This window comes from Chrysemys picta, chromosome 5, assembly GCF_011386835.1.
Source record: "Chrysemys picta bellii isolate R12L10 chromosome 5, ASM1138683v2, whole genome shotgun sequence".
NCBI classification, from domain to species: domain Eukaryota; kingdom Metazoa; phylum Chordata; order Testudines; family Emydidae; genus Chrysemys; species Chrysemys picta.
In genome coordinates, this window is record NC_088795.1 from 26,252,947 (window position 1) to 26,269,840 (window position 16,894).

Genomic DNA, 16,894 nt, shown 5'->3' on the forward strand with positions numbered 1-16,894 from the left:
AAATTCAGATATGTAAATAGTAAGCATTATTCTGAAAGGGTTTCATTTCTAGAATTATTGGAATATGATGGTTCACTCTAGAGAAATGGTTTAAGAAATTAAATCAAAAGGGGACTTTTATTATTACTAACTCTTTCTAGAGCACATTGGGATTTGTTCACTGAGCCAGTTGCTGAATAAGTCCTTAATGGTGATGGGAAAAGCGACAGTGATAGTCCTATTCTATTCTGTGTAGCTTCCTATACGGCAGTCATCACCGCAGTATCTGAGTGCCTTCCACAAGTGCATTAAGCAATATTACTAACTTCTGTCACATGTTTGTTCTCTCTTCCTCTTCCCAGAGGAAAAATGTATGTAGTGGAGTATCTTGTTTTGGTAGTATTATTTTGGTTTGTTTGTTTGGGTTTGTTATATAGACATGCCACTGTATATTTGTTAGAGAAGGCAAGAGCAAATAAATGCATATTGCTTGTGGAACAGAGTGTAGTGAAGTTTTGAGTGTGTGCGTGTGCACACAAACATCATGATTTCCCAGAAATTTAACTTAGGACCTGTTCCTTGTTCCTTACTTATTCCGTATTCAAATCAAATGCTATTGTTTTCAGCATTAGCTTGGCATGAGAATGGAAGGTTTTACTAGCATCCTTATCAATTTAGCATACGTTAACTATAGCTCTCTAGTGAGTTTACTATCCTAAGAATAAAACCTTAAACCAAACATACATCCAGATAATATTTCAGAGGCAACACTGGATATGCAAAATCACAGACAAAGGAGATAAGAGTAGGGAAGTTATGTTCTGGTTTCAGGATCACTCCAGTGACACTAGTTTTATTGTGCCCATGCTTGGTATCCCAGCTCTAATCAGGGCCAGCTCCACACACCAGCTTACCAAGCAGGTGCTTGGGGCGGCCACTTCGGAGAGGGGCAGCACATCCTGCTGTTCGGCAGCAATTCGGCGGACGGTCCCTCACTCCTGCTCGGAGCGAAGGACTTCCTGCCGAATTGCCACTGCAGATCGCGATTGCGATCACGGCTTTTTGTTTTTTGTTTTTTTTGTTTGGCTGCTTGGGGCGGCCAAAACCCTGGAGCCGGCCCTGGCTCTAATATCTTCTGTAGATCACATGCAACAGGCACATGCTTATGTACAATCAATTGTAGATCTCTGAGTAATTAATGTAATTTTTGAATTTCCCTCAATTTAGCAATAATAATTGCTCGCTCTTATAAATGATGCTGTATATGCAGTCATAAAGAAGTGTGCTTTGCACTGAAGACAGCAAAAACTCAGATTTCTTCTCATCCTAAATAGTCTTCCAGTGTTCCAAATAAGGATGAGAACTCTCACCTACAGAGAGATACTTCTGAATCTCTTTGCTTCCTTAGGTTCTTCCTAGTCTACTCTGTATCGTTCCAATTTTAGTATATGTGCTGCCGAATAGTAAAATCCATCTTTTACAGTGACTTTTTATGTTTAATAGGTCTTTCCCTGCTTTGCATGTAAATCTAACACTGCAGTTGAAATTAATTATAAGTAATGGTGTGTACTCTGTTCCATTGCTGTAAGATCTCACTCCCTCTGCGTGTGTGGATTTCCCATGCCTGTTATTCCCGTGTCTGTCTCTCTAGTTCTGGTTAATTCAGAAGACACCTGGATGGAAATTCCAGACATCCCATTCACCCTTAAAACTGAAGAATATCCTTTTAAAATATATAAAGCTTGTATTTGTATTCACTGCAGCGCTGCATATGATGCCGTCCTTGACAGAAATGTGGCTATTAAGAAGCTCAGCCGACCATTTCAGAATCAAACTCATGCCAAACGAGCTTACAGAGAGCTGGTCCTCATGAAGTGTGTGAACCATAAAAATGTAAGTTTTCTTGTGCGGACCAGGGGGATGTTGTGTGCTTGATTTGTTAGGGAAAAAATCACATCCTTTCAGGCTGTAATGCGATACTTTAACTTATGACTTCTGCTATTTTAAGGGCTAGATCTTGACCCAGACTACACACCTATGTATTGTAAGGCCCCTACATGGGCTACCCTAACTTTAGGTCCTGGCACATATGAGTAAGCATGACTACTCCCATGCTTGCTCCTTCCCCAGAGGAGGTGGGCAAAGAATGGATGGAGCTTTAGCTTCACCCTCTATTTGCTGGTATTGGCCAGCAGTAAATTACTATCCTTCCAGGAGCCCGGAGGAAGCAGGAAAGGAATTGTGACTCAGGGGAATGTCTCTGAATCATGCTACCTTCAGGAGCTACTTCTATGGTGGTGCAGTGAAAGCACACCCCTTGCTCAGAGCTCTTCCTGAATTCACAATCTAGCCCCCTCTATTGGAGTATTTAGTTGTATTGTCATTATGAAGATTCTGTTTATTGATAATCCTGTAAAGAGCCTATGGAGCACAATGGGAATCTGTTATGTAAGATGCTATTACTGATTACTTCATTGCCAACTGTTTGGATGGTTCATACTAATGCTGTGTAACCAGAATCTCTGAAACCACATGCTATTTTGTTTTATTTCTTCTTAATCTTAAGAAATGAACAATGACAGCAGATTTTTAGTCTTTCTTAATTCTCCTTACCTCCACCTGCCTTGTGTATAAACACTTTCTTTAGCATTATACTGGAATGGCCATCATACAGGTTTACATTAGGGGTGCCCACATATGTATTCAATGATTGGAATGATATGTTTGATACAGTGTAGTGTGGCTTGTGGCTATGGGATACCCATGGGTACCCCATTACATTGTTCAAATGTTTCTCCGCTAGTTTCCTTTTTGTGCAAACTCGCCACTCCTGTTACTACCCTTATACCATAATTGGCCAAACCGTGTTATGGAAGTCCCAATGAAATCAGTAGAACTACTCATGTGAGAAAAGCAAACTACATTTATCCTTTTATTTGTAGCATGGTATGTTGTCATGGTATGTTGTCACTACCAGCTCTTAAGATCCAACGCTAGTATCTTCCTATGTCTGTGGACTGATTTTAGCCCACTGGGGATGTTACAAATAATAATGATAATGGACAGTGCACATTAGTTTCCATTGAGAGTAAATTAATAACAGTTCATTACCTGTAAACACTTTTCACAGATCCTGAAAGGACTCTTTCTCGCCACACAAACTGAATGAATGAGCATGAGAAGCCTGATAGACTGTGATATTTGACACACTATTTCTCAATCATTAGTTCACAGGAAGAGAAAGGAATTGGCTACATGTTTTTTCTTTCAATGAGAGAGAGCCCTGAAATCACAAAGAGTTTGGAATGAAAATCTGTGCAATTCAAAGACTTCCTCTGAAGGTTGCAAATAGTAATTTACCATCAGTCTCCTGTTACTACCTTATCGCTAGTGACTATTTGTTTGATCCTTTAATTTACAGATGAATAGTGTGCCTGGCAGACACTTCACAGAGCCCACCTAGAGTTATTTTGCTGTACTTTTCTTAACACTGAGTTATCCTTAAATTTTCAAAGAGTTGTGCAGGGCTCTAGCTGTCTCATTCCCATTGGCTTGGATGGAAACGGCATGATTTAGATCGCTGCACACTAGTTTGAAAATGCAGAGCTGGGTGAGTTGTGTTTGGCACATAATTAGAGGCTACATGGTGCATTATTACCCATGATTCTTAATGTATTGGAAGGGGCAGAAGGCTACAAAGATGGGGTTGATTTGAAAAATAGACTATTACAAAAGTACTATACAGTAGAACCTCAGAGTTACAAACACCAGAGTTACGAACTGACCAGACAACCACACATCTCATTTGGAACTGGAAGTATGCAATCAGGCAGCAGCAGAGACCCCCCCCCCCCCCCACAAAAAAAGCAAATACAGTACAGTACTGTGTTAAACATAGACTATGGAAAAAAAGGGAAAATTTAAGTTTCAAAGCTGTAGTAAATCAACATTAAGCTGTAATCTTTTGAAAGAACAACCATAACATTTTGTTCAGTTATGAACATTTCAGAGTTACGAATAACCTCCATTCCTGAGGTGTTCGTAACTCTGAGGTTCTACTGTATATGACGCAACAGCTGTAAACCTATTACCTGCTCTTAAGTTTTAGCTGTCTGTCGTTAAAGCTTTCAAAGGAACATTAGAAGAGAGATATCTCAAAAATATTGAGAAAAGGGGGAAGAAGCAAGGAAAGATGGTGGAGGAAAGATAAAAGTGCAGAGGCAAAGAGGCGGATAGAACAGTAAGAAAGAAAATTAAGGCTTTCTTTAAAAAATATAAGCCCAGATAGTCACATTTTCCCACTAAGAAAGCCTGCCAAGGGAGCCAAGTGCGGATAAAGACTCTGTAAGGTTCTTTTCATGGAGTTTCCTCAGAATTCTTCCTTCTCTTTTCCCCCACACACATGAAAAGGAAGGGAATTCAGGTCCCAAGTCCCACAACCTTCCCCCCCCCCCCCCCAGAGGTACTGTTGCTATGTGCTGCCTCCTAGGCACTACCAGCTCTCCAGCAGATTCCTGTCAGCAGCGTTCCCTACTGGCCGTGTTCTCTGGAATCTCACTTTAAAAGACAGAGTAGTGTGCAGGATACCTCTGGACACTTTCCAGAGCTCTCTGAGGTTCTCCCATTTTGAGACGTATGTATGACAGCAAGACAGCTGGGAATTGGATTTTTTTTTTTATGAAAGAGCATCTGTGCCAAAAAATTTAAGAAATGTCAGAGAGAATGGAAAGTCCTGTGTTTGTGTTTAATAGGATGATGTTTGATTATTTCTCCCCTCAGACATATAGCCTTGATATACCAGAAATGGCCAGTGACTTTACAAGGACTGTCACATTTGTTTGAGCTGAGGCTGGAATTTGAACCTGCAACTCCAGAATTCACAAGACTAATGGCTTCAGCATTTTGACCAGTTGCTGTCCATCACCACTCCTCTCTCACACACCCTTTCAAATCCATCCTGAACAATAATGGAGTTCTGAAAAATTGTTCTGAAATTTGCCAGCTGCTTACTAGCCAACTGTAGCAGGACTTGTCAGTGCAAATTGAACAGTGAAAAACAGATGCTATTATTTAATACAGCCGTCCTTCAAAATGTGATCAACTGCATATGTTTATCTTCTCTCTCCCTCCCTCTGTCTCACTCTGCTTTTCAGATTATCAGTTTATTAAATGTCTTCACACCACAGAAATCTCTGGAGGAATTCCAGGATGTGTAAGTAACCCGGGCAGTAATTAAACTAAAGCTTTAGAGGGAGGTGGGCCCTGGTATTGTATAGTGAACATAAAAATCCCAGTATAATGAAAAGGATGAGCTCCTCTAGCAAATTATCTTGTGAAGATGAAGCTTTAGATAGAATTTGAAAATGTAGACTGACCTATTTTAGGTATGTATAAGGCACCTATCACCTTTGTATCTAAGATCTGGAATAGAACACGCGTGCAAAGCATGCTAATGGCTGTTCTTAAGACAGGTAGTGTGGAGGAATATGAACATCTATGAGGAAGTGTACTTTGTTCCTTTGTGTTATTGGTTTGCTCAGGAAATGTTGTTGTATAACTCTCTGAGGTATGTGGGAGTGCTTTAAAATGTGGTGATTCACTTTGAAATAATATCCTTGTAAAAGAGACTGATGTGAAAGATTTTTTTCCCTTTCATATTTATTGTGGGATAACCTTTGACTGTGTAAAATTTGTCTGCCTTGGGAAATAGTGGCGGAGTATGAGCTCCACTGAACATTGTCTACACCATGGCACTACTGCATTTAATGAACTTGCCCTGAATCAAATTTCAGGTAGTCGCAAGTGTTGCTGTTTTATGTCAGCTAAATGGCTTCTGCCTTTCAGTCTACAGCACCTTATTCCATATTGCAGTATCACAAAAGGGAGGAGTTAATAGCATTGTTTGGAGTCAGGCAAGTACTGTCCATGTGTCTGCAAAAAGATCTACTGCCCCATTGCAATAATCTTGTTATTTCAGTCCTCTGCAAAGAATTGGTGAGGTGAGCCTGAGTTGGGAAGCTCACATATAAATCTAGATGAAGAGTCTTCCCAAAGTTTGAGGGAGTTTGGATCCGGTGTCCCAGTTAAGGTTCATCTCTACTTAAGAATAAATATCCCTTAAGAATTGAGCTGGTGGGTTAAATGTATTAACCAATCACTTCTGGAGGACTGAGTTAAAATCCAATTAAGACTATTGCTCAATCTTATTTAGCAGAAGCACAGTGTACAGTCAGATTAGTTAATTGGCATTAAAACTATATGGGATCACCCAGTCTTATAATCACTTCAGACAAATGTATTGTGGTAATATATATTTACCCTTCCTACCTCCATCAGTCCAGTGATCTCTGGAAGAAACCCTCTGATCAAATTGCAATAGCCATTTCTCAGGAGAAAAGGCTCACAGCTTGGTGCATGTGGCATCAGCATGTTTGAGGATCCTGCTGCCTTGTGTGCCCATGTAGAGCACAGTCGCTGTGCTGTGGAATGTGCCAGGTAATCCCTGATATTCCAAGGATGTCAATGGGGCATTCTTGGAATGCTGCAATGGGAGACAAATCACAGAATGGTTCAAGGATTACTGAGCTTTGTGCTGGGGCTCAGGTGAATGGGCAGTTCAAAATCTTTTCTCCATCTGCGTTACCATCTCACAGTGGAAATAAAAAAAAAAGGATTGTGAAGAGAGAGAAGTGAATGTTGATTATTGCACAGAAGTTACTGGAAGCACCATGCCTGTGCAGGCAATAACTGTATGACTTTACTCTCCTATCTAGTTACCTGGTAATGGAATTGATGGATGCCAACTTGTGCCAGGTGATTCAGATGGAATTAGACCATGAACGAATGTCTTACCTGCTCTACCAAATGCTGTGTGGGATCAAGCACCTTCACTCTGCGGGAATCATTCACAGGGTAAGGGGACTGCACTTTGAAGGACAAGATACCGGTAGTTGTTGTTGTTAAGAGTCTTGGTGATGTCAACATGCAAACTTTGTGATTCAACCCCTTCATCAAGACCCAGCCTTCTCAACGTAAATATTGGGACTTATCTGTCAGTAGTCTACGTGTCTGGCAAGTTAGCTGCATGGTTGTATGTTAGGGATGAGGACGTTTGTCAAGTTAATCATCAAACAAAAAGGGAATGAGCCATAGGTAGTGTAAGACGCATAGTGATTATGATTATGGGAGAAGGTGGCGATAACTGCACTTTCTCCTGAAACTGTTGCTAGCTCTCAGAAGGCTGACAGTCACCTATAGTGCATTAAAATGCTATCAATTGATGGTGTCCAAACTGTGGTCCATGAATCGTTTGGTGGAGTTCCATGGAGAACTGTCTGGTCATATGTAATTGGTTCTCCTCGTTTTCATTTGCTTAAATGCATGAAAAGACTGCTAAACATTTGCTAAGTACGTTCCCAACATTATTTTATCATGTAAGCAATTGCTGTAGTTGCCACAGGAGTGAATGAGAAGATAGGTGGTCCGTGCAATTGTTGATACTAGAGTAAATGGTCCATACAATTGTGAACAGGATGGGAGGTGGTCCAGCTGACCCTGAATGTATGGGAAAATGTCCATGAGACAAACTTTCTCTTAAGATGTGGTCCACACTATGAAAATAGCCTGGGAACCTCTGCTCAAAAAACAATAATTTTTTTGGCTTCTGAGGGGAAGGGAAGAAAGACTGATGAAATGATTTTCATGTTGAATGTTACTTTATAATATACAAAGACCTCCTTTCCTAAAACATACGTTGTGTAGCGCAGGGGTTCTCAAACTGGGGGTCGGGACCCCTCAGGGGGTCACGAGGCTATTATATGGGGGGTTGCGAGCTGTCAGCCTCCACCCCAAACCCCACTTTACCTCCAGCATTTATAATGGTGTTAAATATATAAAAATGTGTTTTTAATTTATAAGGGGGGCCGCACTCAGAAGCTTGCTACGTGAAAGGGGTCACCAGTTAAAAAAAAGTTTGAGAAGCACTGGTGTAGAGGATGTAGTATGTTTGGCTACTATAGTTCCCATAGTGTTCCAGGCAAAGAATGGGTCAGATTGTTTTTGTAAATAAAATATTCATATGAACCTGCATACACAGTTTGTGATGGTTCTAGTTATTGGAGCACAGTGGGCACTGCCCCACTCAGAATAAAGTGTAAACAAAAAAAATATTTCATCACCCTGATTCTATAAGCCTTTTAGAGCTATTAATTTAACAGCAGAATGCTTCCATCATCCAGAGGAAAGTATTCAAAGTTCCAAAGACCAGAAGGGACCATTGTGATCATCTACTGTGATCTCTTGTATAACACAGGTTATAGAACTCCCCAGAATAATTCCTTTTGAACTACAGCATATCTTTAAAACGTCTTGATTTAAAAGTTATCACTGATGGAAAATCCACCATGACCCTTGGTAAATTGTTTCAATGGTTATTACCATCACTGTTAAAAATGTATGCCTTATTTCCAGTCAGAATTTGTCTAGCTTCAGCTTCCAGCCATTGGGTCTTTCTATATCTCTGTCGGCTAGATTGAGGAGCCCATTATCAAATATTCATTCCCCATGTAAGTACTTGAAGTACTGTGATCAAGTCATCCCTCAGTTTTCTCGTTGTTAAGCAAAATAGATGGAGATCCTTCAGTCTATCACTGAGAGAGGCATGTTTTCTAATCATTAAATCATTCCCTGACGTCTCTGAAATTTCTCCAATTTAGCAGTGTCCTTCTTGATGGAATCAAGCTGCTTGAAGCATCTGGACTATATCACTAGAACACACGTTCCAATAGGGGGTGCCAAAGCAACAACAGGATTCAGAGACAGGCTAAAAAGTACCTTCCGTGAATGACTGCACATGCAGCTATGGAGCAGCGAAGTGTTTAGAGGTCCACCCAAAGTATGGATCCAGATCGCCAGTGTGCACAGCCTTCGTAGATGGCAGTCATGTCTGTTTTCCTTTGTGTCTCTTGCAGGATTTAAAACCAAGTAATATTGTGGTAAAGTCTGATTGCACGTTGAAGATTCTGGACTTTGGACTGGCCAGGACTGCAGGCACCAGCTTCATGATGACTCCCTATGTGGTGACACGTTATTACAGAGCACCAGAGGTCATCTTGGGAATGGGCTACAAGGAGAACGGTAGGGCTGTACCTCAATAGCAAAGACTATGTGGCCGGCAGGGCCAGGGCTACTTTGACAATTTATGGGCACCAGGAGAGGGAAATAATAGCAGTAAGGAACACCTTAAATTTAAAAACCAAAGTGATGTTAGATCTGAATTTTCCTAGTATTGCAATCAAACTGCAATAACTGATGGTTCTTGTCATGCAGTTTGCATTGAGTTTAACCACATGGTATTGCAGGTTAACAACCTGTGATTGACCAGCACTCCTTTGCCTGACTGAACAGCTGAAGAAGCCCTTTTTGACTAAAGTGTGTACCTATAAAGGCTGCTGTGAGCCAGAAATAATATGGGAATTGTTAGGGTTGCCAAATGGATGAAATAATCTAAAGCCAGTTCTTCTGAATCTCAGACCTCTCTAGTGAGGAGGGAAGAAGAGATGGGACCAAACCAAATTTGGAATCCAAACATTCCCAAATGTTTCAAGATGCAGACCCGATTTAAATCTCAAGAATGGCTTCTGTATGTATAATAGGCTGAACTAACATCCCAGACTCTAACAACCTGCTGTTAGGGTGTACACGGTCTAGATCTGAATTGTGCAGCTTGAGCCCATCTTTAATGGAAAGAGAAGGGAGGAAGAGGAGGAAACTGAACTACTTTTCTGTTGTTTCGCTTGTATGTAGATAGAGGGCTCTGCTGTGAAAAACCTACGGGTGGTGTATCTTTCTGTCCTTGGACAGGTTATGGGATGCAAGTAGAGCTACCATATTACAGAGGTGCCTATAAGAAAGAGTTCATTGTAGGAGGGATAAAGGGAAAGCTTTATCAAATACGTAGTTCTTGTTCTATAGCATAATTGAACATTATAACTGTCTAGGTGCTAGGTAGACCAGGCTGGAAAGAAGAGTAGAAAATATAGTGGAGAAAAGTCTATTATTATATTATTTTTGATGCCAAAGCAAATCTCCCTGTTAGATGAAGAAACCTTTTCAATGACAAATGTAATGGGAAAGTAGCAGAAGCTCCGCACTATTTTACGTTAAGTTGGAGAATCCAATTAACATGCAGTAGAATTTGAAGTAACACTGACAGCATTCTTCAGCTGACAATGACATTGTATGCTTGGTTTTTTAGACGGATTTCTTTACGCAAGCGATAATACAGGCATGCTCATAACACACCTGTAAGCTATTTCATTACATGAATTGCTGGTAATATTCATGGATTCACAATGCAGGTTTTAATACTGTAGTTAGTAATTAGGGAAAAAATAGCACAAGTGCTAAATATGTTGCACCTTGGCTTTCTCATAAACTGAGTGCCTCCAAAAATCTTAACTGGGATCAACACACATGTCATCATTCCCTAATCTAAATATTAGGTTATTTTTATTCTAAAATGAGTTGCTCAGGCTTTGTGTGGTTCTCTCACAAAATTGGATTGTTAACGAGTTTGTTGTTGTGTTTGACACAGCAGAGAATTTTTCTCTGGTTTCATGCTGTTATAGTGGCACTTGGGTAAAGTTTGGGGCACTTTTGTGATCAAGTGAAAGACAGATTTGCGGAGGCACTCAGAATGTGTGCAACCCTCAAAGCGCCCTGGAAGTTAATGGAGAGCTTCCCATTAATGTCAATGGGCCATGGATCAAGCTGAAAGTGAGCAAGGAGCTTTTCTCTTTCAATTGAGCAAGATAAAATAGGCAAACATTTAAAAACTAAAATAAATTTGAAAACAATGAATAAAGGAAAATACAGATCAGCAAATCTGAGGAGCTGATGTGTCTGAGGGACCTGATCCAGGTCTCACTGAAGTCAATGGGAAAGATTGTTCTCTGCACCGCTGCTCAGGCCTGTGCTGTTGTATTACATGAGCTCCCCCATTTTTTTCTCCACACTTTGTATGCTGACTATGAAGATTGTTCGCTGCTTTCATTTTCTCTCGGCACCCGATTGGCTAACGATGCATAGTTAGCACCATTTTGCCTAACTTACCTTGGAAGGACCCAAAACTACCACAAAGAAGAAAACTCTAACCCCACCTCAGGCATGCTTTAGCTGTCCTGTGCACCTAATACCTCTACCCTCCTTTCCCAGATGAAACATTTCACCCTTATTTTGTTTTACCAACAGCAACAAAACGTTTTGGTTTGTTTGTTTTTTATTTTGTATTTTAAAGGATGAAAAGGGGAGAAGAAAAAGAGGAGAAATTGGTTGTACATTCCGAAAAAATTATCACAAAACAAGGATTTGAAGTTGGGAAAATATGGCAGTTTCTTGAAAAATAGTTTTTTCTTCACCATTCAGAGTGCTGATCCTTTCTTTCTTTACACTCTGTACATCAAGTATCTGTCTTTTTTTTCCCCTCCTTGTACAATTTCAAGGAAGAAAAACCCAACCTAAACCAAACAGATGAGCAACAGTGCACATTGCATCCAGTACGTGAAGTCAGGATGGGAAGCATAGAAACCTTCCTAGAAGACATGCTGGTATTCACTCTATGCAGCGTTCTGTATTTCAGTACCTATATAGTACACAGCATAGGCAGTGTATTCCAGACTTTGTGTTCTTTCCCCTACATAGAGCTGGATCTTGCAGCAGGAGTTTGCAATACTCAGTGATTGTAGGATGGTGTCCTGACCTTCAGTCCTTACTTATGTCCCAGTTAGGACAACTAGTGTGAGTGAGGGCTGCAGGTTCAGATTCAATCCTGCAGTAATAAACCCATAAACTGGCCCAAAAGCCAAGTAGGAGGTGATTCCAGATGATCACTATTTTTTTTAAAGTAAGGATTTGGGTTTTTATTTTCAACCTTTGTATTTTTCCCACCCACTAAGTGCAGTTTGTCCTTGCAGACCCAACACAGCTGTACATCTCTATTTATTTTTACTTTCTGGCTAGTGTTGTGCCTTTTTACCCTGTGGGTTCCACACAATCTCAGGGGCAGGATGAGGGCAAAATGAGAGAGCTCCCCTTCAAGTTCATGCCTTCCTTTTTCACGTGTTTTAGAAAGCATAGCAGTAAGCCCTCTGCTGAAACCCCCTGGATGGTTTTAACATAGATTAGACATGCTTTCAGCTGATCAGTTTCCAACACATGAAGCCTGCTTGTGAGTTAATTGGGTCTAGGTGCATTTTTCATGTTGCCTGAATCAGAGAGAGACTGTATTGACAAACCTCTGTTGGTTTTCCTGTGAAAAAAGGTGCATATTTTTATTTCAGTTAGTTTAACAAAAACTCTGACAATGCTGATATTTCAAATATTTTTCCAATTTTACTGAGCCTGATGGTGCTTTTATCTATTTACTTATTTTAGCGTTTGGTGGGAGGAGAAAAAACTGTACTATTCTGATCAACCTGCTCTTTTTCCCCTCCTTTAGGAGTGAAGTGTCTTAGTTAACTTTGCTTTTTTTCCCCCCCTTCTACACTTCCCTGTCTCTGCTGTTCTAGTGGATATATGGTCTGTGGGATGCATTATGGGAGAAATGGTTCGCCACAAAATCCTCTTTCCAGGAAGGGACTGTATCCTTGTGCCATTTGCTGCAGCTTCACCTATTTATTTATTCCTCTCCTTCATCCCATCCCCTCTTAAACATATAATAAATATACCAGGACTGTAAGGATAGAAGCAAAACGTTGAATTTACGAGGTCTGAGTAATTTTGAGGGGGAATAACCCAATTCATGAAATGAACAAAAAATAAAGAAATCAAAATGGAAAAACAGATACAAGCTGAATTATTTCAATCCAATCTTTTTCTTTTATTATTATTTTAAAACCTTTAGTCCTCCTGTCTTATGTAAAAAGTGTGTATGTCATATTAAGAAAGAATACAGAAAACAAATGTTTAGCATTCCTTATTGATTACCCTTTCACACAAAAAACAAAACACCCTATCCTGACCCATCCGATCCTGTAAGTCTGTTTTTCTGCTTTACTGTTTTGGAAATGGTAACTTCATGATGTTTGTGGTGACATCATAATCTTTTGCTCGCTAATGCATCATTGATATGGATTCATCTCAATGCTGTATGGGCTCAAAGTTGAGTCGATACAACATTTTTTTTTCTAAATTTTTTTGACTTACCTACTTTAAAACAACCGTATATCTGGTGTGATCTCCAAATTTGCCTGAAATCAGATTCCTGTTAATTTTAAAATGGACTTTCCTTCACTTGCATGAGGTCTGTGTCCCTCTCTGTCTTGATCATCTAAGCTTGGATTATATTCTTTTTACCACCTCTGAGGTGGTGAAAGTAATATTAGAAAATGAAAACAAAAGAGGAGATGTGTACTTAGCTTTTGACTTGGCAAAGGCTAAGCCAGAGGACCTGCCTGGGATATATGAGATGTGTGGGAAATGTATTTGTGCCCATCAGAATAAAAATGCAATAACATAACACATGTTCTGTTTTCCAAAAAAGGGGATTAATTATGACAGGTTGGCAGAAGGACACCATAAAAATCTGGCATCAGAAGACATTGGCAGTTAGTCTGGATCAAAAAATCTATTTTTAAAGACAAAAGGTCATAGGCACTAATTATTTTTGCTGGATCTCAAGTGATTCATGTAGTGTTGAACAAAGTTACATATGGATCTTGCAATTGGATTTATGTGGGAGGAGCCCCATCGATAACACATGGGTGTCCAAATGAATCCAGTTGCAGAACTGGGACTTAACAACAGTCACATATGATTTTCTCCCACGCTCATTCAATAGGGAATACTGCAGATATTATTATCTCCTACATGCTTAGGAGAAAATAGCAAAGATATTAATGGCTGCCACTGTATTCTCCTCGATTAATGTAGACTGGAATGTGAAAACCTGAGACACACAGAAAGAGACTTTGGATCACTGTTTAGAGTTATTTTAGTTGATTTTGGAGTCTCATCCTAAAAGGTTAAAGTGCTTCCTGTGAAGTACTGGGTATCTTCCCCACTCAATGAAGTCAATGGAAGTTGAGGGTGTAGAGCACCTTCAAGGTGCAGCTAACAGTTTTCAAAATTGTGTCCTTAGATCATTGTGGGATTTCCAGTTTTATGATGGTATTAAGGAGTCACCGTCAATTTTTATCAATTTCTGTTGCTGTTTTCTCTGACTTTTCTTAAGGTATGATGCCTAATTCAACTATTTATCAAACCTTAGGGGCCCAATCCAATGTCCATTGCATTCACTGGGAATGTTTCTGAAGTCAATGAACAAGAGATTAGATTCAGTATTTAGTTCATTAATCAACTGGAAAACAGTAAAAAAATAATTGCAAAGGAACAATGTAATATGATGGTTGATTGCAGCTCTCTTTTTTCATCAACAAACAGGATGCTACAGTCATGTCTTTCTGCCTATTTTTAACAATCCATTTAAAAAACAAATCCCAAACTTTTTTCAACACGACTCTTACTGTGGTGCTTTCATCTGGCCATGTCAAAGTCACTCTTATTAGTGTCTGATTGTTCTTTTTCAGTGGATAGCCAGAGAATATTAAAAAAAACAAAATCTTTCACCATCCAAATGTTCATTAAAATCATCTGAAGATATGAGAAAAAAATAGTTGATTGTTTGGATCTCCACCCAAAGCCGGAGGCAAACTGGGGGAGAGACCTGCTGTTTTAAATCATTGGAAATCGCCCCCCCCCCCACGAAAAAAAGTTAATTTATTGTGACCCTTTTAAAGTCAGTATTAATCACTCTAATTTTGGGGGTGCAGAAGGGAGTTTTTTGTCAGGTGACTTGGGGGAGAAAAATGCAGTGTATAACTTCATTCCCAAGATATTTATTTGTTAATCGATTTGAACCAAAGAAGAAGAATAAGAATTTCCAGTATCAAAAAGCTGGAGTGTGCGTGTGTCTGAGATTCTTTTTTTTCCTGCTCTATTTGGTAATTGTTTGAATGGGCAGGTCCAGTCAACCTTCTCGATACAGTAAGTCCCTGAAAAACACTTATGCAGCAGCAGAAACCTCATTGAAAGCCTTCTTGACAAAACTTTTCTTGCAGTGCCTGAGGGCCTTTCTGATGACATTAAGTCCTGCAGCTGAAAGGGGTCTCTCTATATAGAAATATAAATCTTTATTTCTTTGTAATTGCTAAAGGGAATGGCTATTGTATTTGGTTTGCTGTAGGTCCATGAGGCTGTCTCATTTGTAGCTTGGAACAGGAACCCACAATTGTACTGGCACAATAAACACAGAAGATTGAGAGCTGCTGGCAAGTTTGAAGAAAAGGCAGGTTTAAATATCTCGGCATCCCAAAGCAGAATAACCATCAAATTGGGTCTATCAGTCTATTAAAGCCTGCATGGAAATTAAAGAACATGGAGGACAGATTGTAGACTAATTGATGTTTATTATTAATGAGCTATTTGTAGGTGACTTTGCAAAAAGTCCTACATTCTACATAGATGTCAAGGTAATATTCTCATCTCAAGGGCTTTGGGTATATGCACATGACTTCAGTTAGTGTTAATGCAATTTATGCATCAAAATGAGAATACGACTCCCAGATTTATTACCAAATGTAATAACCAAAACTAGACGATTTCATGAGAAAGAAATCCAGCTTTTGACATATTTCCAGCCTAAGTTGCAGACCAAAATGTTTCAGAAAATGTGTCTAATCAAATCCTGAGGTTCAGTTTTTACTCAGTTCTTACTCCTAATTAAGTCAGTAGGAGTTTGCTTGAGTAAGAACTTAATTAAAAAAAAAAGAGGAAGGACCTTAGGATATAGCCAAGTCTGAACTCTTGGAAGCTGCGAAAATTAGACAGAACCTTCGAAACCTCTTGTGGTTCCCAAACTCTGACTAATAATGTCTACAAAATCTCATAAGATTTCAGTACAATGATAGGAAATGCACTTTGTGCACTATGTAATGGAAGCAAAACATGAAACATTATGTGAACTCTGTTATTTTTAAATGAGAGATTAGCTTACAGAGATAAGATGGGCTGAAACCCAGACTGACATTACACAGACCGACACCCACACTCATTCCTTCAAGGATTCTTTGTTGAAATATTAATTCTCACTTGGATTTTTTTTATTTCCCCCAGTGTAGGGACATTTATTTTCTACAGTAGGAAAGTGACACAGTTTATTTCTGGCATGAAAATCACTCTAGTTTGGAGGGGGTACGTGTGTGTGTGAGAGATTCCTGAAGAAGGTTGAAGCTGAAATATTATTATAGTTATGAATTACTGTATTGAATTGCTCAGGACCATATTGTACCAGGCACTGTTTAAAAAAAGAAAAAAAGAATGGTGGGAGAACAAGGTTCCAGCTTTGAAAAGCTTACAATCTAAGACAAGACTTAAGTGAGAAAAGAGGATGAAGATAGCAATAATAGGAACAAGAACAGGAGTACTTGTGGCACCTTAGAGACTAACAAATTTATTAGAGCATAAGCTTTCATGCACTACAGCCCACTTCTTTGGATACATCCGAAGAAGTGGGCTGTAGCCCACGAAAGCTTATGCTCTAATAAATTTATTAGTCTCTAAGGCTTGGTCTACACTACCCCCCTAATTCGAACTAAGGTACGCAACTTCAGCTACGTGAATAACGTAGCTGAAGTCGAAATACCTTAGTTCGAACTTACCTTGGTCCACACTCGGCAGGCAGGCTCCCCCGTCGACTCCACGGTACTCCTCTCGCCGAGCTGGAGTACCGCAGTCGACGGCGAGCACTTCCGGGTTCGACTTATCGCGTCCAGACTAGACGCGATAAGTCGAACCCAGAAGTTCGATTTCCAGCCGTCGAACTAGCGGGTAAGTGTAGCCAAGGCCTAAGGTGCCACAA

At 39.8% G+C, this 16,894-nt stretch overlaps 1 protein-coding gene across 50 annotated transcripts in view; it reads left to right on the top strand.

The window, feature by feature from the left end:
• The window catches only part of MAPK10 (mitogen-activated protein kinase 10), a 317,031-nt gene that overhangs the window by 236,082 nt on the left and 64,055 nt on the right, over window positions 1–16,894 (top strand). For 35 of the 50 annotated variants that reach the window (XM_065597550.1, XM_065597549.1, XM_065597569.1 and 32 more), the window contains 5 exons: window positions 1,743–1,872; window positions 5,133–5,191; window positions 6,753–6,891; window positions 8,949–9,114; window positions 12,546–12,617. In XM_065597550.1, coding sequence (XP_065453622.1) covers window positions 1,743–1,872; window positions 5,133–5,191; window positions 6,753–6,891; window positions 8,949–9,114; window positions 12,546–12,617 — 566 coding nt within the window. The remainder of the gene's footprint in view (window positions 1–1,742; window positions 1,873–5,132; window positions 5,192–6,752; window positions 6,892–8,948; window positions 9,115–12,545; window positions 12,618–16,894) is intronic. The other 15 variants (XM_065597578.1, XM_065597556.1, XM_065597583.1 and 12 more) reach the window with 1 other exon arrangement.